Raw genomic sequence first — 23,650 nt, forward strand, 5'->3', positions numbered from 1 at the left:
AAACCCAGACATTTCTGAAAACTAGATGCCTGGGGCATTCCACGGAAGTGTGGCGTGTTTGGATTTCACAAAGTTTTCTTACCCAGAATACCCTGCAAAAGTGAAACGTTGATTAAAAACACTATTTTTCCTTGCTTTTTCATCACAGAAACTACAGGAATGTGCAGGGATCCACAAAATCCCTACCACCCAGTGTTTCCCCACTTGTCCTGATAAAAACACAACCCCACTTGTGTGCCTGCGTCAGGAATGGATCACTCCAGGGTTAACAGTATCCCTCATGCAAGGACTACCATTGACCCTTGTGTGATTCATTCCTGTCGCGGGCACAAGCCTACCCACACAAGTGAGGTACCTTTTTTTATCAGGAGACTTGGGGGACTTATGCTTGGAAGGAAATTTGTGGCTCCTTTCAGATTCCTAAACTTTCTATCACCGAAATGTGAAGAAAAGTGTTTTTGTTTTGCCAAATTTTGAGGTTTGCAAAGGATTCTGCGTAACAGAACCTGAGGCGAGCCCCATAAGTCACCCCATTCTGAATTCCCCTAGGTCTCCAGTTTAAAAAAATGTATAGGTTTGCTAGGTTTCCCGAGGTGCCGGCTGAGCTAGAGACCAAAATCCACAACTAGGCACTTTGCAAAAAACACGTCTGTTTTCATTGGAAAAATGTGATGTGTCTACATTGCATTTTGGGGCATTTCCTGTCGCAGGCTCTAGGCCTACCGAAACAAGTGAGGTACCATTTTTTATCGGGAGACTTGGGGGAATGCTGGGTGGAAGGAAGTTTGTGGCTTCCCTCAGATTCCAGAACTTCCCCTCACCGAAATGAGAGGAAAAAGTGTTTGTTTTGCCAAATTTTGAGGTTTGCAAAGGATTCTGGGTGCCAGAACCTGGTGAGGGCCCCACAAGTCACCCCATTCTGACTTCCCCTAGGTGTCTAGTTTTCAGAAATGTATAGGTTTGCTAGGTTTCCCTAGGTGCCGGCTGAGCTAGAGGCCAAAATTCACAGCTAGGCACTTTGGAAAAAAACTTGTCAGTTTTCTTTGGGAAAATGTGATGTGTCCATGTTGTGTTTTGGGGCATTTCCTTTTGTGGGCACTAGGCCTACGCTCACAGGTGAGGTACCATTTTTAATCGGGAGACATGGGGGAATGCAGCAGATTCCTGAACTTTCTATCACCAAAATGTGAGGGAAAAGTGTTTTGTTTTTTTGCCACATTTTGAGGTTTGCAAAGGATTTTGGGTAACAGAGCCTAGTGAGAGCCCCACAAGGCACCCCACGCTGAATTACCCTAGGTGTCTAGTTAAAAAAAATGTATAGGTTTACTAGGTTTCCCGAGGTGCCGGCTGAGCAAGAGGCCAAAATCCACAGCTAGGCACTTTGCAAATAACAGGTCAGTTTTCTTTGGGAAAATGTGATGTGTCCACATTGTGTTTTGGGGCATTTCCTGTCGCGGGCACTAGGCCTACCCACACATGTGAGGTACCATTCTTATCGGGAGACATGGGGGAACACAGAATAGAAGAAGAAGAAATGTTACTACCCATTTTCTTCCTCTACATTTTCTTCTTCCAAATGTAAGACGGCGTTTAATAAAGATGTGTATTTGAGAAATGCCCTGTAATTCACATGCTAATATGGAGACCCCAGAATTCAGAGATGTGCAATAACCACTGCTTCTCAAAACCTTTTCTTGTGCCCATTTTGGAAATTCAAAAGTTTCCTTGATACCTATTTTTGACTCTTTATATTTTACCAAATAAATTGCTGTATACCCGGTATACAATGAAAACCCATTGCAAGGTGCAGCTTCTTTATTGACTCTGGGTACCTATGGTTCTAGATGAACCTACAAGCCCTATATATCCTCGCAACCAGAAGAATCCAGCAGACGTAACAGTATATTGCTTTAGAAAATCTGGCATAGCAGGAAAAAGTTACAGAGTAAAACGTGGAGAAAAATGGCTGTTTTTTCACCTCAATTTCAATTTGTTTTTATTTCAGCTGTTATTTTCTGTAGGAAAACCTTGTAGGATCTACACAAATGACCCCTTGCTGAATTCAGACTTATGTCTACTATTCAGAAATGTTTTGCTTTCCGAGATCCAGCATTGGTTTCACACCCATTTTTGCCACTAACTGGAAGGAGGCTAAAAGCACAAAATATAGTCAAAATGGGGTATGTCCCTGTAAAATGCCAACATTGTGTTGAAAAATTGGGGTTTCTGATTCAAGTCTGCCTGTTCCTGAAAGCTGGGAAGCTGGTGATTTTAGCACCACAAACGTTTTGTGGATGCCATTTTCAGGGAGGGCACTAGCCTTCTTCTGCAGCCCTTTTGCCCTATTTTAAAAAAAACCTAAATTTTCGCTGTATTTTGGCTAATTTCTTGGTCTCCTACAGGGGAACCCACGAAGTCTGGGTACCTCTAGATTCCCTAGGATGTTGGAAAAAAAAAAAAAAGGACGCAAATTTGGTGTGGGTAGCTTATGTGGACAAAAAGTTATGAGGGCCTAAGCGGGAACAGCCCCAAACAGCCAAAAAAAGGCCTGGCATCTGAGGGTGAAAAGGCCTGGCAGCGAAGGGGTTAAAAATTGGATACAGAAAGATGGCACAAGACACGTGTCTAAATAACATTTGAAAGATCAATTAAACTGTAGAGACAATGAACACTTTCTGTTAAATTATGCAATAAATATTTAATTGCTGGAATTAAGGCAATGTAGACCCGTCTGTGATTATTTGCTTACAATGAATAATCAGAGGGTATGTTTTGCTTCTGAAAATACTTTGATGGTTCTTGATGAGTAAAATTGTAAGTTGAGTTGTTTTCTATAACTTCCCCAAATTTGACAATATGAAAACTATTTCAGAGATTTGTTCATATAGGTGACTAATCACTATCTTTATTGCAATAGTAGGAAATGCTAGATGTACTTCATTGTTTAATGGATTACAAAATCCCACATTATAATAAGCCCTCAAATGGTATGTGGTTTTATTGGTATTGACATTACTGAGAAATAAAACAGTATACTGATTCTTATGATTAAGTAGCCTCCTGTAATTACTTCTAGATGGTATACAGTTAAGATGATATGGAAGGGAGGAAGAAGGAGGGAAGAGCTAATTCATCTGTGGTTTCTTCTTCGAAGAACATAAGTTTGTTGGTGCATCTAAAGGAGGAGGGTCATAGAAATTAACACAACAAAACATGAGTAACAGCCCATAAAGGAAAACATGGCGAATAAAACTTTTGAGAAGGAATTTAGAATTTAGTGTGAATGCTGAGCCAGGAAGTGGGTTTCTATAAAAGAAGTTTTTGTACAGCACAAAGCCTAAAACCAAAAGTGACACTTAAGGCTCAAGCATGCTGTAGGGGACACACAATCATATATCAAAGTCAAAGACAGTCTAACTGCCTGTCAGGATTCGTTAAAATGTTATCTACAAAGTTAGAACCTATTAGACAACAGATCATGCAGGCTATCTTCACAAACAAAGATTGCCCAACCTAAAATCTGCAGAAGGCAAGAGTTACTGGGCAGGCCCAAGTACCAAATGTGAAGATTACTTTTTGTTTTTGGGAATATGGCTGAGTGTAGAAGCACATACTCTTGTTTACAAGGAGTATATCACTTTTGCTATTCACAAAATGTTTTTTACACCCATAAAAGGATGTAATTACATTTAATATCAAAGCAGTGTAGGGCAGTATTAAATGATAGTAAAATGTCTTTAGTTGTATAGTGGGTATTCTCGGGTGCGAATGACATTGAAGTTTGTATGCACCCAAAACATGTGAATGTGTAGAGATTCACAAACATTTTCATAATTCTTTCCCACCATGGAAAGGCCCATTGATTTACTCTTGTCAAGGGCAGGAGCAACTTACCATCCAGAGAACTGGCAGGAGACACCCACCCCAGGATCTCCAGCATCTAGCAAAATCTCATTTGGCTACTAGGTAACCAATGCGGACTAGTGCTCGCAGGTGTCTGGTTGGGGCTCAACCCTCCATGATCCCAAGGAGGGCCACCTTGGAGTCCAGCGCTGCAGGAGTGTGTGTAGGGTGTTCAGCTGTACTGTCTAGGGAGTTTCAATATGTGCTATGATGGGGAAAGCCCAAATAACGTGAAAGGAGGACCTGTCTGTGTCCCCACAGTGCTGGACGTTGGCAGAATTGGACGTCCCTATCTACCGCAACCAATCTGGGCTGTAGTATACACTGTGGAACATGTTAAACTGTATACGCCTGAGATAGGAAGGGATATCCAAAGTTCTTAAGGCCATTTTAACCTCTTGCCAGTCATCATGATCATCAGGATCGCCTACGCTAGCCTTCCATCTCCAGCATAATTGTTGGAGGGGCTCCGGGACAGAGTAGGAGGCGTCAGTAGAGAAGGGAAATACCCTTTTGCCCCAGAGGACCCATTGTTAGCTTGGCCTCCAGGGAGTTACATTTTGGGACTCCCACCAAAGCTTCCCCCCTGGGCTTCAAGGTCTGACTGTCGGACCGCCAATGCCACGGAGATGGCCTCAACCCACCATCAAATTATGATGTTTCCACCGTGCTGACAGGCGGAAACGTTGTATTACCACCCAGCCGGTGTAAACAGTGCAGCGGCATTGACCTCAGCACCCTTAGGGAGCCAATGCCATGGCACACCAGCACCGTGGGAATGTGCACGGTCTGCAGAGCAGAAAGAGCAGACAGTGTGCATTCCGAGTGTGCTGGCGGGGCTTGACAGTGTGGGCCCCCCTGTAGCCCCCAGCACTGGCTTTCTGTCAGCCTTTCCATGGGAGTGCAACTGCCATGGAAAGACTGGCAGAAAGTGGAGTCGTGATCAGCACGGCAGTGCCGTCAAGGGCACTGTTGTGGCTGACTAGGACTCCGTCCACCACCAACCTGTCAGGATCCATGATCCTGGCAGTGGCGGCGGGGTCCTGACGGTCCAACCGCCAGGATCGCAATCTGGTGGTCAGACCACCAGGAGTGCGGCAGTCCAACTGCCACCGTGAGTTTGGTGGTCTCTGGACTGTCAAACTCGTAATGAGACCCTTTGTTGTTAGGATGACTCAGGAAAAGCATCAAAACTTGAAAACATTTTATCTCTGGAAAAGTAGAAAATCATTGAATTGATATTTTAGCAGCACAGGTTGTGTCAAAATAGTTTTGGTTTTAGATGAAAAATAAAAAATAGGAAGATTTGGTAAGTCCTGGCTGAAGCAGTTTTACCATGTCACAGTGCTGTAAATAATAGGTGTACAACCACCCAATGAAGTGTAAACTATTTATCAACCTTGGAAAGAAAAGTGGCTATCAGCCTTGCTAGTGTGAGTAGAGGGCACTCACCTCACTAATCCACAGAGCTGAAAAAGATTACACCAATTACAGTAGGAAGGGAGAGATAGACTGGCATTAATAGTAATAACAACAGAAGAAGTAAAAATAATATTAATAATCCCATTTATAACAATAGTAATAACCATTACCATAAACAAATGTACATACCACGCCTCATCCTACATCCCTAGTGTCATTCTAGGTTGCATTCCAAGAAATTCAGGCCAATTTGACCTGCTAAGAGTGCCAAGGTGCTATTATGCATCTTCTCAGTAAACTAAACTAACAAACACTAGTCTATATTCATCACCACAAGCAAACAGGTTCATGTAATGAGGCATTTGCTGAACCCTATCATCACAGATGCTCCATCTTTATTAACAAAGACTATTCAGAGCCTAAAGACTCACACTTCACAATTTATGATTGAAAACAAATAACCAAGGAACTACTTTTAGTCCCTTCTATAAACAAACTATTGACACATTTTTGTCTTAATGCTCGGTATTCTTATTAGACAGGGACCTTCTAGGGCCGTTTATTACATGAGCAAGCAAAACAGTAATCACATTATTTCACTAACAATATCCTCAACTGGTCCCCAGTAAGGACAACATTGTAAATGTACTTTTATTATTCACTGGGTTCTGCCTGGATGTGGCTCACCCCACTTTAGAAAACATTACCTTTCTACAAGACTATTCAAAGTCTACTGCTTCTAGCAGCTACTTACCTTAGGACTTTACGGCTTGTACAAATAGTATTTTTGATTAGTATTCAATTCTGTAAAGTTTGAGTCTTCCCAGGTCAAGCTCTGTGCCAACTTGTGATGCTGCTCACACTATGTGCTCTGTATTATTTTGAGAAGCCACAACTGCATTACTTCACATAACATACATTTTTCATCAGTGACCATATCCAAAAACTAAATATACAGTCTGTCAGAAACCATGGCTCACTGGATCAATATTGAATGTAATAAAGAAAAAAAACAGGAAAGAGACAAGATAAATGATAGGGAACAAACACTATAAATCAAGCAAGCTACATAGTTCATTTTTAAATGACTCTTTACAGAGATTTGTGGCTTTTAAGGTCACAAGAATCTCTTACTGGAAAATATCATTACTGATCAGTGATCACTTACTTTAACTTTGCATTCTTCCACCGAAAATTAGAAATTATTTACCAGAAGACTTAAACAAATGTATTTCTTCAATAAATGTTTTTTTATTTTTTTTTGGGGGGGGGGGTTCCAAATAATGCCTTTAGTGTTAAACACATATGTAGTTACTCATCAAAGCGGCATGTGTCATCTTACAACGGTATTAGATCACAGTTTTATGTTAGGTCTTCATTTTGACAAATCACCCATGGGTACCTCTTTAGATTGGTCCTTTGTGTCTGTCTCGAGTACCAAAGAGTATTCTCCTGACCAAACAAAGTATCTGATTCTGCCCGTGTCGCTGCGTAAATGATTAAAAGAAATGGTGTGTCCAACATTCAAGTCTTCAGCTGCTGCAGAGAGAGACCATCTATGTCTACATATTGCGTTATGATGTTCACATACTCAATAACGAGAAAGAGGCGGAGTCGGACTCCAGCACCTGTGCGTGATCAGCTACTACAAAAGAGAAGAAAGCTCTGGATCAATGACAGATGCAGAGAGAGGGCCAGGACTTCCTAATAACTGCAACCAAGTGGGAAAGGACAAAATGCCACTAGGAAGTGAAGATGCAGCACTTAAGATGAGGGACCAAAGTCTACCAAACCTTCTACTAAATTCTGACAATTTGGGATCACTCTCCAGTTACACAGGTAGATAATCTGACCCATCATAAGTGCGGACATCAGACATTTTCTAAGCAGTATGTTGTTTTTTCAACAGGGGCTGTGCTGCACTTATTTACTGGACACTCAGTTTTCACAATGGATCACCCATCCTCAGCAAAAGGGGCCTGAGCAAGAGAAGAGGTACTACATTTGTGGCAGCTCCATCTTGTTGAAATTTTAGGACTGAAGGTTTATCTGGAAAAACTAAAGCCATACTTGAAAACATCTTGAAAAGCAGCCAGTCATCTGGCAAGCCGTTGATAGTCTCGTGTCAGCTTGGACATGATTTAGGACCTGGGCTGTTCACACTATACAGACCAGTCTTATGCATTCAATCAGGAACAAGTCATGAGACCTCCTGTGAGTCAACAGCCTGCCAGGAGCTTCTGTTACTGTACGTTCCACGGATGGAAAACCTACCTGCACTGGATGGGGGGGGAGGGTAGCAATGGTTAAAGTTTCCACCTGGGACGATGCGGGATGGGCACTGAAGAGCGCGTGTACAGCTTGGTGAGATCTTCCTAGGTTTGTTACCGGTCCGTGTTCAGCAGTCAATGACAAAAAAGTGACATCCTGTGGACTCGCTGGTAGTATTGTTATGTTAATTAGCACAAACTAATATTAGTTTTGCATTACAGTGCTTTTCGTAGGCCAGGATATGATTTTCCCAAAAATTGCACAGCGGCATGGAGTCTCTTCTGGTTTTCTGGAGGTGTGTCAGTATTAAAATGCAGTGAGTTTTTTGCAGGTGAGGATGGAAGGCTGATAAAACTGCTAGCAATTTCTAAAACTGGTACAGTTGCCCATTGCCAGTAAATGTGCAGTAAGTAACTGCCAGAGCAGCATACCTCATAGTTGGCCCTTGCAGTCTTTATATTAAAATGGAATGTCCTAGGATGGATTGAATTTTATCAGCCTTTTGCATCTAACATATATTTATTGTAAGTTTTGTAATAAGGCCTAACCAGGGGGTGTCTCCCAGAAACATGTTTTTGAGCTGAAACCACTTAGTTAGATCAAACAAACACAAGTGTTAAAAACTTTGTGATTGTACTTGACTACAGACTATCTTCAGTGATTCCTCACTGGTCAGCGATTATCAGACAAAGGCCATCCCTTGCCTATCTTCCATGCATTATTTCAATCACTATTACACGGTTCAGTGCATACATTGATTTGAAATCCATTTTAACAGTATTTGCCACTGTAGATTCTGAGAAAACATTTGATTATTTTAAACTGAAAATACATATTGCAAGTTATTAAAACCAAGGGCTCCAAGACAACTACATGGGAGAGTTATCCCTACTCAGCAAGGGATGATATCTAAATATGGTGAGAGGCTTGACATTCACCTACTACTACTGCAGATTCTACGACATTCTAGCATTTGTATTGTATCTCCATAAAAGCAAATTTTCTCCTGCTGGAGAAACAACACCAACCTTGGAGGGAATGTACATAACCAATCCAATTTGACATCCTACATAACTGAAATATGAGGAAAAACATAGATATGGAGTAAATAATCTCTCCATGGATTGGCCATTCCAAGCTGCAAAGGTTGAGTTTGGCCTGATTGGAAGACTTGGCTTCCCAACCTCTAACGTACGATCCTTGAAAGAAAGTAAGACTAGTAGGGAGACATTAAACAACAAGTTACTTACATTCTGTAACCCTCTTTCTGGTGAGTACTCTAACCACAGATTACTCACCATCTGAATTCCTCCCAGGTGCCAGACCGGATTGGAACTCTTCCAGCAATTGCTCTCATTTTCTGACAAGTGGCACCTTTGGACTCTGCAACAGCATCGCTCTACCACCAGAAGTGGCAGGACACAGCCCTAGAGATGCATCACCCCACTGGCTGACATCAGTTTTTGGATTAAACTAAAGTCTTCTGCTCCCTTAGAGAATGGTCTTCAAACTGGGGACGGGCCTCTCCACAGAGGCCTCAATTGATTTCTGGGGGTTGGAATAGGGGGGTTAGGCTCTATAAAAAAAAAAGCAATATGCTGATAACAGGCCTTTGAGCTAAAATAAATGGCCAGCAGTAAACCACTCTGTAATGGGACATCACTAGTATGTTTTGCCATTTATATCCAGGTTTGGGGTATGTGTCAAAAGGGAAAGGGCTCCAAATACTCTTCAAATCCCCTAGCCTATCCCCACTTATAATAATCACATTATGGATAACTTTACACGTTAGTAAGGCCTGCCTGACCAGAATATTATATTTGCCATCATGTATTTGATTGCATTCTTTAAACAGTAGCAGAACTTAACTGCTCTATGTAAATAAGTCTAGACACATTTAAACATAGCCAATTTAATCAAAAAATTTTGAAAAATTTGGAGGGGGCCCCCGATTATTATTTTTCATTGGGGGGGATGCTTTGGGTTGTTTTGATGTACTAGGATTCTCTGCTGCTCTGCGCCAGACGTCGTCTGCTTCTGCAACTCTGGACGGCCGATCTCTTCTCCAGTTGCTGTGGGGCTCCAACTTGTCGGTTTCTGATTTTCCATCTCTCTCCCGTTCCTGGTTCAGACTTTCTTCAGCCATTTGGACAACTCTGCATTCCTTGCCCCAGGAGTCTCTCGCCATCCTGTGTGTCTCCTTGTTGGCTTCTTGATCCGCCTCTGCTACAGCCCCTCCCTCTCTCTAGTAGTTAGTCTTTCATCCCTCTTCCCTACACCTTCGGCCCTCTGCAAAAGAAAAAGTCCTTCTGTTGTTTCCACCTTTATTGCTTTCGCTTTCTCGCAACCTGCATTCGTTTTAACCACATCTTTCTGTTTTGTTTCTGTTGTTGGGGACGCCGCAGACCAGTGGAGGATTTCAGGTAAGTCCTCTATTCCCATTTCTCTATTTGTGAGCCCCTTTGCAACAATAAGGTTAAAAAGTGTGCAAATCAAGAATACAACAACCAAGTTAAGAACCCACCAAGGCATGATAAAGGGCACAGCAGGGTACATATAATTAATCTTGTTTAAGGTGCAAATCATAACTGTTGACCTGAATAACAAAGTTGGTCAGGCAAATGCAAAAAATGCTGAAAGGGTCAACAATTAACCTTAAAAACTGCCCACACAAAGCCTGACAAACCAGTGACAAAACAAAAAAGGCACAAAATTTGCCTAATGACCAAAATAAATGCAATTGGCAGGTGGACACCAAGAGTAAAGATTACATCCATTACTTCTGCAGGCAGAACAAACACACAGAGTTGGTTCTGCCCGATCTCCAAATATGGAGGTGCAGGCTGTGGAGATTAAGGTGCAGAATTCTATCCTCTTGCTGGGGCAGGTCCACCCAAGTGATTAAAACTAAGGGCTTTGATACAACTATATGTGATAGTGACCCTAAAGAGGTAGATGGAGTGGTTGGCAAATGCTTAAGACGCCTGAATGCTACAAAGTCCTAGCTCAATCTGGGGTTATCAGGAGATGGGATCAGTCTCTTGGTCTTCAGAATTTAGGGCAGAAGAGGTACAGGTGGGAACCATGCAAGAAACCAGACAGAATCCCACTAAATGCGCAAACCATCTACTATGGATCATTGAGAATTGGTGGTTCGAGAGATCCCCTAGGGTTGAGCCTTTCAATGTCTCCTGCTACAGTGCCCATGACCCCACACTGCCCTGCTTGTCACAGCACCCATTTGAGGCTGTGTTGTCTGTCAGGACTTGGACCTACTTCTCTTTGATGGACCAGAGAAAGGTCTTCAGGGCCAACTGAATGACACGAATCTCCAAAATATTGATATAGTACTTCTGCTTCACCCCAAACCAAAGGCCTATGACATTCATCTCCCAACGACTTGCCCAACTCAGAGATGATGCATCTATCACTACTGTGAGCTTTGGTTCAGGTAGGAAATAGGCCTGTGGGATGCCAGGTTGTATTCTGACAATCACCACTGAAGGCCTTGTCATGCATATTTCACAATAAAGAGGTTATCCAAGAGGCAAGTCCAATGCAGGGTCCACTGCAAACGAAGGTTCCATTGCACAGCCAGCATGTGGGGGGTGATAAGGCACGAGCAGGATGCATGATGTCAAGAAGCCTCAGAACCATCCGAGCCAGAAGCAAACTGAAATATCTGGATTGACTGGATGGCTGGGCTCTGGGCTCACTGGATGGCTACAAATGCCCTGAAAGTCATCATATCCAGAACGGTTCCAATGAAGTGAATCGTGCGTATCGGCTGCAAATGGAATTTCGGCTTGTTGATTAGGAAGCCCACCGATTACACTAAAGTGACAGTTTTCTGTAGGTAGTCTGAGACTGACTGCTTAAAGCTCACCTTCAAAAGTGTAAGAAAGGAATATGTGTATCTTCAGACTGAGAAGATGGACTGCAACGACTGCCATTACCTTTTAAACCACTAGGTGGGTTAGGGCTACCGTGGGGTTAAAGGGCAGGATAACATTTTGAGTGTTCCAAACCCAATACTAAAACAAAGCTAAATTCTGTGGGACTGCAGGACAGGCACATGAAAGTAAGGGCAACCGAACACCATCACACACCCCAAACAATTTGTGTATCCTTTTGTGAGAAAATCTCTGATTTTTCACAGAATGGACTTAACTGGTCAGAGCCTGACCTAAAAATGAGCATTCACCTCAACTGAAGGCCCTACAAGAAAAAAGATCACTATTTAACTTTTCTGGAGTCACTGGGGGAGAATGACAAAGATGGCAATTTTATTTATTTTCTAAACGTTTTTGTACATCCATCTGCATTAGTTCTGTTCTTGTTCAGTTAAGTGCCTTACGTGTCTTGTACTAATCCTCATATTGTAATCCAACAGAATGCTAATGTTTTTTTTTTTTTTTAATGCAACCAAAATAAAGAAAAACTCCTTTCCTGCTCCCTTGTTTGACACCCAGAAACAATACAAAAGAAGACTTCAGCATCACGCGTTGCTTACAAGTTGCAGGCGCACATCCACTTGCTCATGTTTTACAGTCTGGGAGTAACTATGCAATCCTGTCCAGTGAACCACACAGCCTCTTCCATTTTTGCAAGACATTGCCTTTGGCACTTCTAAATTGAATCACCTTTGTCCAGGCAGTGGCTTTCTAATATTTGAACTACTGCAACAACATGTACGGCAACAGTCTTGCTAAAATACTGAGTGATTTCCAAATGTCCTAAACCTATGCCGCCTGCCTTCTTATTGTCTTGAAACAATTGGCTACAGCTCCCAAACCTCAAGCTACTGCACTTTTGCCTATCCCGCAATAAGTTGAGATCAAGGCCTTAAGCCTTCACCTTAAGACCATTCATGAGCGAGCGCCGGGGTAAATTTCGAAGACAGACTCTACCAGAGGATGCCTTGGGTAGCTACCGATAGCAGACTTTCTGGTGGCCTGGTAAGGTATAACCTTTATGGAGGAACACATATTCAGAACAGGAGCTACTATTATATGAATGTTTCTTCTATGATCATATTATCCTCTTATCAAAAAAACTCCATAAATTCCAGAATTTGCTGAAAATTGATTTATTCGACATCAATGTAGGATGGAGAAAAACTTGAGTCTCATCCTGGATTACATTGTACTCTCTTCTCACCTGAAAGTGCTCTATCAAAACACTGAATATATATCTGTTTGCAGCTATTGTGCATTGCATAAACTGGATGCTCTATTTCCTTTTCATCTACAAGAGTGTTTAAAAATATATCAGATACATTGTCCTGGGACTCAGACCCACCACTGTTAACAGAATCACCAATGGAGTTTAGGGTAACAATTCTACTTACTTAATTCAGTGGATATTTTAATCTTTAACATTGTTATGACGACTAATAGTAAAAGACTGACAGGCATACAGTTAATGTATGGCTATTAACCTGCAGTTGGAACCAGTGGTTTATCGCATAGGCAATGTGTTCGTTGGCTTTAAATTTGGTAATTTATGCTTTGGAATGAAGAGGGTGACCAGGAGCTGAAAGTCATATTGAAAGGTTGATGCTTGTTCTGAAAAAGGATGGAAACTATGAAATAGCAGCAACGATATTTATCTGCATTTACTTTATTGTGCCAATTGTGTCAATTAGATTTATTAGGATTTAGTTCATTTTAATTTGTTATACCATTTTTAGGTCTGGCGTCAGTCAAGACCTTTTGATTAAAAAAAGATACTTGTATAACATACTTAAAGGAACTTTCTGCCAGATGTCTTCATCCATTGGTCTGTTGTTGTGTCATTCACATTTTACTTCCACCCACTACAACATACAGCATGGGGAAGGTGGTCAGCCCACTTCAGCCATTGGCTAACTTCACTTTGAGTGACTGCGTTTTGCTCTTTCACAAGGAGCACATCTGTACAAAAGATAGTTCTCTAATGTGCCACTATTTTTATTTTTTACTTTATTACTTTGATGTTGCATTTGTTTTGAGAATCTGGTGTGATAGCAGGTTGCTCTCTCCCAGCCATGTTGATCACAGGGCACATTCCAGCTTTATCAGTTTGTGTCCCTTGTTAATGGTTTTATAAATTCCTTTTTAAGTGTCCCTTGTTTATCTGACAGCGGCTAATTCAAAGAATGCCAGATTATGTTATTTTGAACTGTTCTTCATGAAGTGTCATTTTTTTAATATACTCGCAAGGAGGTGAATTTATACATCCACTCCCTGACATCACATGTTGGTATGTGTTTTAATTGAGGACTACAATAATATATCTAAACTAGACTGTGTGTCCTGCTTGTATGGCTTGTATGGCTTTCTGGTTCACTTTCGGTGCTCTTGTATGTCTTTATATTTGTAAACAAATTCAGTCTTATATCAGGGACAGGGGACAGCTATTTAAAGCCCTTCACTGTTTACCTGGAAAGCAATGGGATCATTATAAGGTTTTCAGAATAGTTCACAAGTTCTTGTATAGCAAAGGCCCCTAATATTTAAAGCCAAACTTAAAGCCAATCAGCAAGAATGAATCACTGATGTGTTAACCCGTAACTCGCAGAACAACATCCTATCACATGAGGCCTGCATAACAATGGTACTCAAATAGAAAGCAATAGCACGTTAGTTTGAAGCTCCCCTGTCTTCATAAGTGTGGACAATATCTCTTTCTTTCTGACTGTACATACGGTATTTTAATGAAATTATTTGTTTTATTTTCAAGCAGATAAACAGACAACATGAAATGCACAGCAGCCAAAATCAACAATCAAGTCTAGAAAATAAATAATTTATCACAAGTCATCAATAGACTACTTAGTTACCCTTGGCATGGCTAAGACAACAAAACTATGAAGTGGAGAAGTGAACGTACTATTGTCCCCGTACCTTACAATGTTAATGTGGACATTCCCTGGCTTGATATATCTGCTCTTCCAGTGTGGAGTAAGTATCCGTGCCCCTCAACCACGCCTGCTTTGAGGGGGCTTCTTGGATTCACCACCATTTTGTGATATGTGTGCGCACTCCAATCCATGTTTCCTCCTAGAATCCGCTGGTGCCCTCTAGAATCCTTGGACTGGTAACTCTGGGAAAGGGTTCTATAGGTCACACCCTAAACTTACATAATGTCAAGAATATCCTGAGCCAGTATTTTTGTATCACCTGACAGTCCCATAAAAGGTGGGAGAAGTCCCCTACCACATAATGACACCACATACAGACAGGTGAAGGGACTCTATCCGTTTTGAATAATTTATCAGGCGTGCAAAACACTCTACGCAAGTAATACAACTGGACCAGCCTCATGACTGTCATGGTCACTTCCCAATGTGCCATCTGTGCCATCACCTCAATCTTCCGCCATCTGGGCTAGGTTGCTTTCCCATTTAGCTCACAAATCTGCAAAGTGATGCATGTGGGCATGAATATAAGGGGTTCGATAAGAGTCTCAAATGTTCTTTACTACCTATGCTGTCTACGATTAACGTTCACGATGGATAACTGCCCAGAGAATACCTAACCTTTAAGTACCTATAAAAAAAAGAGACACATGGAAGCCTCATTCCTGCCAAAAGATTTCCTTTGGTCTCTTTCCCATACATCTTGTAGCCTAGAGATCCATATTTGATCCTATTTCTTGGAGGCAGACAGTCTGATTGGGTGAAGCAGCATTGTGCCACACCATGCTTGTGCCAAAGTTCCACCGTCCCATCCAATGAAAGGCTCTACACCAGCATTTCGTAGTCATGCTTCTCACTGGGGGAGGGACTTAGGTACTGGGATTCCATAAAGACATTGTTACAGCTGAGATTCTTCAAATAAGTCCTGTGCAAGGCGAACTGCTGGGTCATTTCTGTCCCTGGCCAAATAGTATAAACAATTATCTGCCATTCCCAGGCTCCCTTTCTACAATGATTGAGTAAGTTTGTCAAAGATGATTCTAGGGTGATTTCCTGCTTAAAGCAAAGTGAATGGGAAGTAATGAAGGGCCTATCGAAGTTTGGGAAGTACCATAATTTTATAGATGGCTACACAGCTCAAAATGTTGAGAGGCAGCTTATTCCATCCGAGGAGATCTCTGAAGTTCCCAACAAGGAGGACAAGTTGAGTTCCCAGCAGTGAGCCGAGTTGCGAGTGATCACTACAACATTTCAGAAGCTTTCCACTTGGATTTGTCAGTCTAAACTGTGCACATACGTTTTTTTACTACCTTTGAAGATTAGGCTTCATAGTGCTAGAGAAATAGCCAAATCAAATAAAGCCTACGTCAAAAAAACATGGACATTTAGGTAGACAATCAGCTACATCGAGGGATTTCAATTTTCTGCAGCATGCTCAGTAAGGCAGCTTTTTGCTTCATGTGGAGCTCTGTAAAACAGTATTATAACTGAGCTACTCAAAGATAATTTGGTGAAAATCTCACCTACACAAACAAGCAATTGTATAGGTTACCTTAAAAAGAACACAAGAGTGAAAGTGAGAAATATCCCTGTGGCACACCAACACACATAACCAATGTCCGACAGTGTGTTTTATAACTACTATACAAGCCAATAGAGTTTGGAGCGTTAAAGAGCAATAACACTCAAAATCAGAAGAAGTTGAATGGAGTTGTACTAATATTTCAGAGACAGGCACACTGCTTACACAGCTCCGCTTCCTGTCCGCAGCTAAGAAATTCAACGGTGCTAGAAAGACACGGCTCAGGGGCAAGGCGTCAATTACAATGCTTGTTTGTGGAATATCCAGAATAAAAACAAACTTTGCATAAGTTCCTTTAGCTTTGTGGACCTACAACACGTTTTTTGGCTCACATTGTCCTTGTCCTAAAGGATACTGACAACCTGAAGGACTAAAGGGCAAGGTGCAACATCACATTCCTCTTACATGGAAACCAAAGAATGAACTCAGAAGAGAAGCAGCTTGATGCACCTCGACTATGACAACTAACTTATTATACTCATCAGCTTGCGTAGAAGAGAACATGTGACAAAATCAAGCAACTGCAGTCTGGTTTTTCAAATTAATGTAGAAAAGCCATTGATCTACATTCGTAATCCAGAAAAAAATACATGAGGAAAGGAACTAGTATTATATTGTGGCTAACGGTTTAGTGCTACAAAAGAAGAAAAAACAGAAAACAATAAATTCTCTACAATTCAAGAAAATATTTAATAAAATACTAAACTTTGCCAGCAGATGTACCAATATGTTTTGTCTCAAAAATATGACAGCTACAATCTTGCTAGGATATCCAGGAAATAAATGGTATCACATATGGCTTGAAGAATGAGAACTTCAATCCTCTTAAAAAAATTGGTTTGAATATAAAGGTGCAAATTATACGAAAACAGAAAATCACAAAAAGAAATAAACCCAGCATTTGTGTACCTGTCCAGGCGTGTCTGAAGAACGCTGAGCCGGTCCTCTCTCAGGCTGCCACCGAAAAGCTCCCCTATTCCTGGCACTAGAAGATCCACTGCTGCCACCTTCCAGGAAGAAAATCATTTAGAGGAGTTTATCGATGATAACTTGCAATAGTAAGCAGTCTAGAACAGGAAATAGAGGGCCAGATGTACCAAGGCCTTTTGCATTTCTTAATGTGCAGAATCGCAATTTCGACCCGTTAAGAAATGCAAAGCAGCCTTTTTCTATGTACAAAGGCCTTTAGGGAATCACAAAAGGTGATTTCTACCATGAATAAATCGCATTTTGAGATTCCATAAACAGAAAATTGCAAATAGGGATTTCCTATTTGCGATTTCTTGGCACATGTACAAAGTATTTCTAAGGAGATGCTATTTAGGAAATGCAAAATAAGTATTTCGTACATCTGACTCATAATCCTGAGTCAATACAAACAAGAATGCAAAAGACAAACACACACACACACACACTACTCCCCCTCCCCCCCCCAATCTCAGAGAGAAATGCAAATTTGCTGTTATTGCATCACTGGCTGCATGCAAGAAATACCTCAGGTACAATATGTGAGTCTGACTAGAATGGGGTATCACATATGATATGGTAATTATGTAGCTATTCAGCCCACAGTGGGAATTCACAATGTGTTTATGACCCTGTAAAACGAGTTCCGAGTGTTACTCCCCATTATGGGTGGAATAACACAGAATTACACGGTGTAGAAGTGCAATTATCACCCACAGCCTCTAACCCTGGTAACAGTCATTTTGTGTGTTATTCAATTTTTTTTTTAGCACAGCCAACAGATTTGTGATACTTTCAATTCTCCTACTATGTATTTAGATTTCTCAGATCTGATGTTTTCAGCCCACGAGATGGCAACTCCCCTCATTCAGAATTTAAATTTTCTAATTATGGAGGAATTAAGGGATATAAATAAGTCCATATCACTGTGCGGTCCCCTTGATCCAATCCACTGTGCGGTCTGGCAGGCCACTGTTATTGTTTACAGCCAACCTTACTAGATATTTGTATGGGTGGGCGAAGAATTCCACTCAGGCGGCAGAGATCAGAGTTTTGCCCACTCTGCATGGATTTTCGAAAAACTACATGAACGACACAGAGCGGAGTTCTTTCTCTTGCGTGGCTCACCAACAATAAGTTGGCGAGTGTGAGAAATTGATATGTTGGCAAGCGCGAACGAGATTTCTGAACGCGGGTTGGTCGCGGCAGGTCACAACCGCCTGCATTAACAAAGCTGCCACCTGCATTCCGGAAGCTGCTGCTTGAGTAGAAAATCTGCTTGAGCGGCAGAAAAAAGTTAGCGCCCTCTGGTGCCCTCATTTTACAGCGCAGGAGTAACTCCTGACACTGAAAACCAGCGCAAACAACGCGACTTACCCAAACGCTGTCACTCGCAGAACACCACATAGTGCGGCAGTTTTTTCTGTTCTTCGCGGAGGTCCACGTAGTAATGCTCCATGAACTCCGCCCAGGCCTAGATATTTGCATTAGATCTACTTAATTGGTTCCGTACCAGGTGCTTTGAAAAAGGCAATGGGTGTTCCATTGCTCAAAAAACCTTCAGCTGACCCATCTCGCATGAGTAATTATCACACTACTTCACTTTTACTCTTTCTGGTAAAACTCTTAAGTAAAAAACACTAACAAGCAGCTATCTGATTCCTTGAAATTCAATAAAGTCTTTGACAAGGTGCAGTCTGGTTCCTGCCTTCACATGCGACTAAGTGTTTTGCTCAGTCTGAACTGATCTTTGAATGTGACAGGCTAAGCTCATAAGGTAGAAGTGGTGCTGCTGATCTGCCTGCGGCAGTCGATAGTGTCTCACACGTGTTGACTATCTAGACTGGCAAGAGATGGCATTCGGGCCTTGGTCTTGAAATGGTCTTACCTGAGCTGTTGGAGTGAGGCAGCATATCATATTCCATATTACTCTCAGTTTAAGACTTTTCAGCAGGAAGTCACTTAGGGCTCTTCATTAGGCCCAACACTTTTTAAAGAGTATGAGTGTCATCTGGCAGAAATAATTCTCATTTGGGTTTAATTTTCAGAGTCATGAAGATGACAGACACATTTTGATTATCTTCTAGAATACCGACCCTGACTCCATGGGGACATTTGAGAAATATATGTTGACAGCAGCCACTCAGTTGGCAGTGAACTCATTGAAGTTCAATTCTGATTAAACAGAGGCTTTACTGATTTTGAGCCTCCGTCTTTCTCTGCCTCCAACTAAGAAGTTTTGGCCATCATCTTTAAGAGAAGCAGCATTACCAGCATCTCTATTTCTGAATCTTTCCTTTTATTTTGATGCTAACCTGCCTTAATACAGCCATGGAAATCATCTCTCTCCAATAGTCCTTCCCTTTATGTTATGGAAAATTCTTCACTTTCTTCCAGTACAATCTCACCATTAATGTTACAGGTGAAAATTTTAACTCACCTAGATTACTGTCATTTCTTATTTCTTGGGTCTTCCTCAGGACTGTTCAGGCGTCTTCAATGAACATTAGCACACTGGAATGCTGAAAGCTCCATTGAAGACAATGGAGTACTCTGGGCTTTTAATGGCCGGTAGAAGCCCGGAGCTCCAACATTCCAATGTTTTCGATCACAGCTGTTGAGCAAAGGCCTCACGGAGCCCAATGTCAATCCCTTCGGGCTCCGTGAGGCCTTTGTTTTATTTATCAGAACATTCTGCCCTCTAGAGGCAGAAACTTCTAATTACCTTTTAGGCCTCCGTCGCTAGGCTATACCGGCGTTAACACCCGCTCCTTTGTTAAAGGTCTAACGGAACCCGAGGGGGTATCAGTCCCCTCAGGCTCCACAAAGCCTTTGTTTTATTTATGAAAACATTCTGCCCTCTAGTGGCAGAATGCTCTAATAGCCTTATGAGCCTCCATAGCTGGGCTATACTGACATTACAATCCCGGACCCTTGTTAAAGGCCTTTAATTGCCGGTATAGCCCACTGTGGTGGGCTATAATGCTAAATTTGATCACTGCAATGTTGAGCACTCCATTTAAGACAATGGAATGCTTCGGGCTTCTAATAGCTGGTAGAAGCCCGCAGCATCAACATTCTAATGTTTGCCTTTCACAGCTGTTGCTGTGATCAGAGGTCTCACAGAGCCCGAGGGGATTTCAGCCCCCTCGGACTCCACATCTCCCAAGGGGATCTCAACCCTCTTGGGCTCCATGAGGACTTTGTTTTACTAATTAGAACATTCTGTCCTCTGGGGGCAAATGTTCTAATAGTCTTATAGCCTGCCGTAGCTGAACTATACCAGCCATTAAAGGCCTGCTCCCTTGTTAAATGCTGGAGTGGACCTTTAATGGCTGGTGTAGCGCGCTACGGTGGGCTATAACGCTATATAAACTGCTGCAGTTAGAGTGACATCACAATGGCCCTGTTTCTTGTCATGGGAACTCTATATCTTCAGAAGATGCTTTGCCAGGTCATCTAGAACTTTGGAATTTTTACCTGTCTATGTGGGAGCAGCAACAGTATTGGCATTTCATAAAGCCTTGCAATTCTGCCTATTTATAAATCAATTCTTCCACAGTGCCCCCTCTCGAGCTTACCGCAAGGACATCTTTCAGGTTTACATGCTCTTTACACATGATATTTACAGCACTGGTCAGGGGTGGTAAAGTGCCCAGTCTTGAAGCCAGCAAAAACAAAATTCAGCACAGGATCAAACACAGGAGGTCAGAAGCAGAAGACCTGGGCATAACCCTAAAAAAAGGGCCAATTCCAATACTGGCATAGTTGACGAGCATGATGCAGGAAGCCAGAAGATCAAAAAGCCTCAGAAGCACTTTCACAGAGCCATATAACAGAGTCTGAAACATCGGGACCATGGTCTAAATGTACTGGACTTACTGTGATGAACCGAAATCCCAGAACTGCATAATTTTCAAGATGGCTCCTATCAAAAGAAGCCTCAGCGAAGGAGGTAGGTGTGTCCGGTGCTTATTTGTAAAAGAAATAGTGGTGGTGCTCGAAGCTCTGCTCAGAAGCCTGCAGACAGTGCAATTAAAGGTCGGGGACTGGAATATCAAGGCTGAATACATTTAAAACCACTCAATGCCTCTTTAATCCACTGATAGACACCACATATCATACATACCATTATGGTACTTTACCCCACACAGTCAAAAGTTGAACAGCAGATGACATTAACTTTTGTATAAAGTTTAGGAAAGGAGGATGAATTGCGGCATTCTATGAATAACAATGAGACATCTGCATAAGACAAATATTTAAAAGTCGGAACAGACATTAAATCACAAACCTCTAAAACAACTTTTCACTAGTAAGAGTTTACAAACTGTGTCATTGCGAATATCCAGGTGGGTCTCACAGGTTCAGAAACAAACACTGAAAGTAGAGTCACAAGGCTAAGCATTGTTGTCAAAGACTAAACCGTCATGTGACACCACCACCATTTTGTGAGCCTGTTCTGAAGAACCAAGCACCATATTAAGGCACAACATCATGTCCTAACAAGAAAAATGAGAGCTCCAGAGTGACAAATGACAAACAGCGGCCAAATGGCCCGTAACTCTAACAGACTGATATGAAGTCTTTCTTCCTCCAGGTACCTTTGATCGCCACATCTTTCAGATGACCCGCCCCAACCCAGCAATGACACATCCCTCAACACCATCAGCTCTGGGAGGCGTAGGGAGAGTCATCTACTGCTGATCCAATTGCAGTCTTGCAGCTACCATGGCAGATCTATTGCAGTTTTATCCAAACAATGGATGGAATCCAACAATGAGACTTCAGATTTCCCTGGCTGTTAGAAATGGGGTCTCTTATTGGCAGTGGTTTACATCCTGTCCACGTATGAACCCTCACTCTAGCTAGGGTAAGGGAGTCATACAGCTAAGATATCCCCTGCTCACCCTCTTGGTAGCTTGGCACGAGCAGACAGGCAATGTGTAAAGTACACACACACACACACACACACACACACACACACACACACACACACACACACACACACACACACACACACACACACACACACACACACACACACACACACACACACACACACACACACACACACACACACACACACACACACACACACACACACACACACACACACACACACCACAAAGATACTCCACATCAGTTTAGAACAATAGCTATTATTTATCAGAGTTAAACAAGACCAAAGCACAAACACCCAGCATAGACGAGCAAAGATACACATTTATAAAGATTACATCTCAGTAAAGCACCCAGAAACACAATAGCTCCAACTGAAGATAGCACAAACTCTTGACAGAGTTGTTCCCACAGTCCGATGCCACTCGTGAGGGAGTGCGCACTGATCATGGAGTCGCACGGACCCCAGGTACAGTACCGGCGAAAACGATACAGAAACAAAGATGTTGCACAGAGTCGGGGAGGTCAGGTGGCGAAGGAGCTGGTGTGGCGTTGGTTCCTTACTGCTACCTGGGAGGTGAAGCATCGGTTCCTTATGGTTGCAGGGGAGGTGGTGCAGCATCGGTGGTGAGGCATCGGTTCCTTACAGTCCGGCGGGGTTGATTAATCCAGCGGGTTTAGATGTGATGCATTGACTTCGTGGTGTCGCGATCACACCACAGGGCGACTGATGCTGCTACGGTGTTAGAGGCGGATGTCACGGACGTCAGTGACACAGCAGTCGGGACTAATGATGTGGCAGGACTTTAGAGGCCCTGCGGTGGCGTCGAGCCTGCAGTGTTGGTCGTTGCACTCAGTATGGACAATGGCTCCGATGCAGGCAGTGGCGCGGAGTTGGACAGCTGCGCCGGTTCTCAAGTCACTCTGGAATCTATGTACTTGGTTTCTTCTGGGATACACCAGAACTCACTCCCAAAGGCCCAGGAAGTGGATTTGGCACCACTTGGCAAGTCAGGACGCTCAGCAAGAGAGCCCAGGTGCTGGTAGATGAAGACTTTGATGTCCCTGAGACTTCCAACAGAAGGCAAGCTCAGACCAAGCCTTTGGAGAACGTTTGGTAGCAGGAATTAGAAAGCAAATTCCAGGCCTTTCACTCCCAGGACAGAAGCTGCAAGCAGCAGGCCAGCATAGCAAACCAACAGGCAGAGTGGCAGTCCCTCCTACAGCACCTAGCTCTTCTTCCTGGCAGAATGTTCTCAGTCCAGAAGGATTCTAAAGTTGTGGTCTACGAGGTCCAATACTTATACTCATTTCTGCCTTTGAAGTAGGCAAACTTCAATGGAAGTTCTTTGTAGTGCACAAGACCCTGCCTTACATGCCCTGGCCCCAGACATACTCTAGGGGGTTGGCGACTGCTTTCTGCAAGGACACGTACAGCCCTATTTAGGTACAAGTATCAGGTCCTCCCACCACTCAGCCCAGAAAGACCCATCCGGATATGCAGGGCACATCTTAGCACCCTTTTTGAGACTGTCTAGAGTGAATTTACAAACAGCCCAACTGTCATCCTGACTCAGAAATGTATTCCACATCCAGGCAGAGGCAGAGAATGGTTAAGCAAGAAAATGCCCAATTTTTAAAAGTGGAATTTTCAATCTTACAATTTAAAAACCAGCTTCACCAAAATATGTATTTTAAATTGT

At 42.5% G+C, this 23,650-nt stretch overlaps 1 protein-coding gene across 2 annotated transcripts in view; it reads right to left on the minus strand.

Annotated features, from left to right (window-relative positions):
• Window positions 1-23,650, minus strand: part of NARS2 (asparaginyl-tRNA synthetase 2, mitochondrial) — a 402,607-nt gene that overhangs the window by 78,823 nt on the left and 300,134 nt on the right. For both annotated transcript variants that reach the window (XM_069203933.1, XM_069203932.1), the window contains exon 12: window positions 16,989-17,086. In XM_069203933.1, coding sequence (XP_069060034.1) covers window positions 16,989-17,086 — 98 coding nt within the window. The remainder of the gene's footprint in view (window positions 1-16,988; window positions 17,087-23,650) is intronic.

The sequence above is a fragment of the Pleurodeles waltl genome, chromosome 8, assembly GCF_031143425.1.
Source record: "Pleurodeles waltl isolate 20211129_DDA chromosome 8, aPleWal1.hap1.20221129, whole genome shotgun sequence".
Classification (NCBI taxonomy): domain Eukaryota; kingdom Metazoa; phylum Chordata; class Amphibia; order Caudata; family Salamandridae; genus Pleurodeles; species Pleurodeles waltl.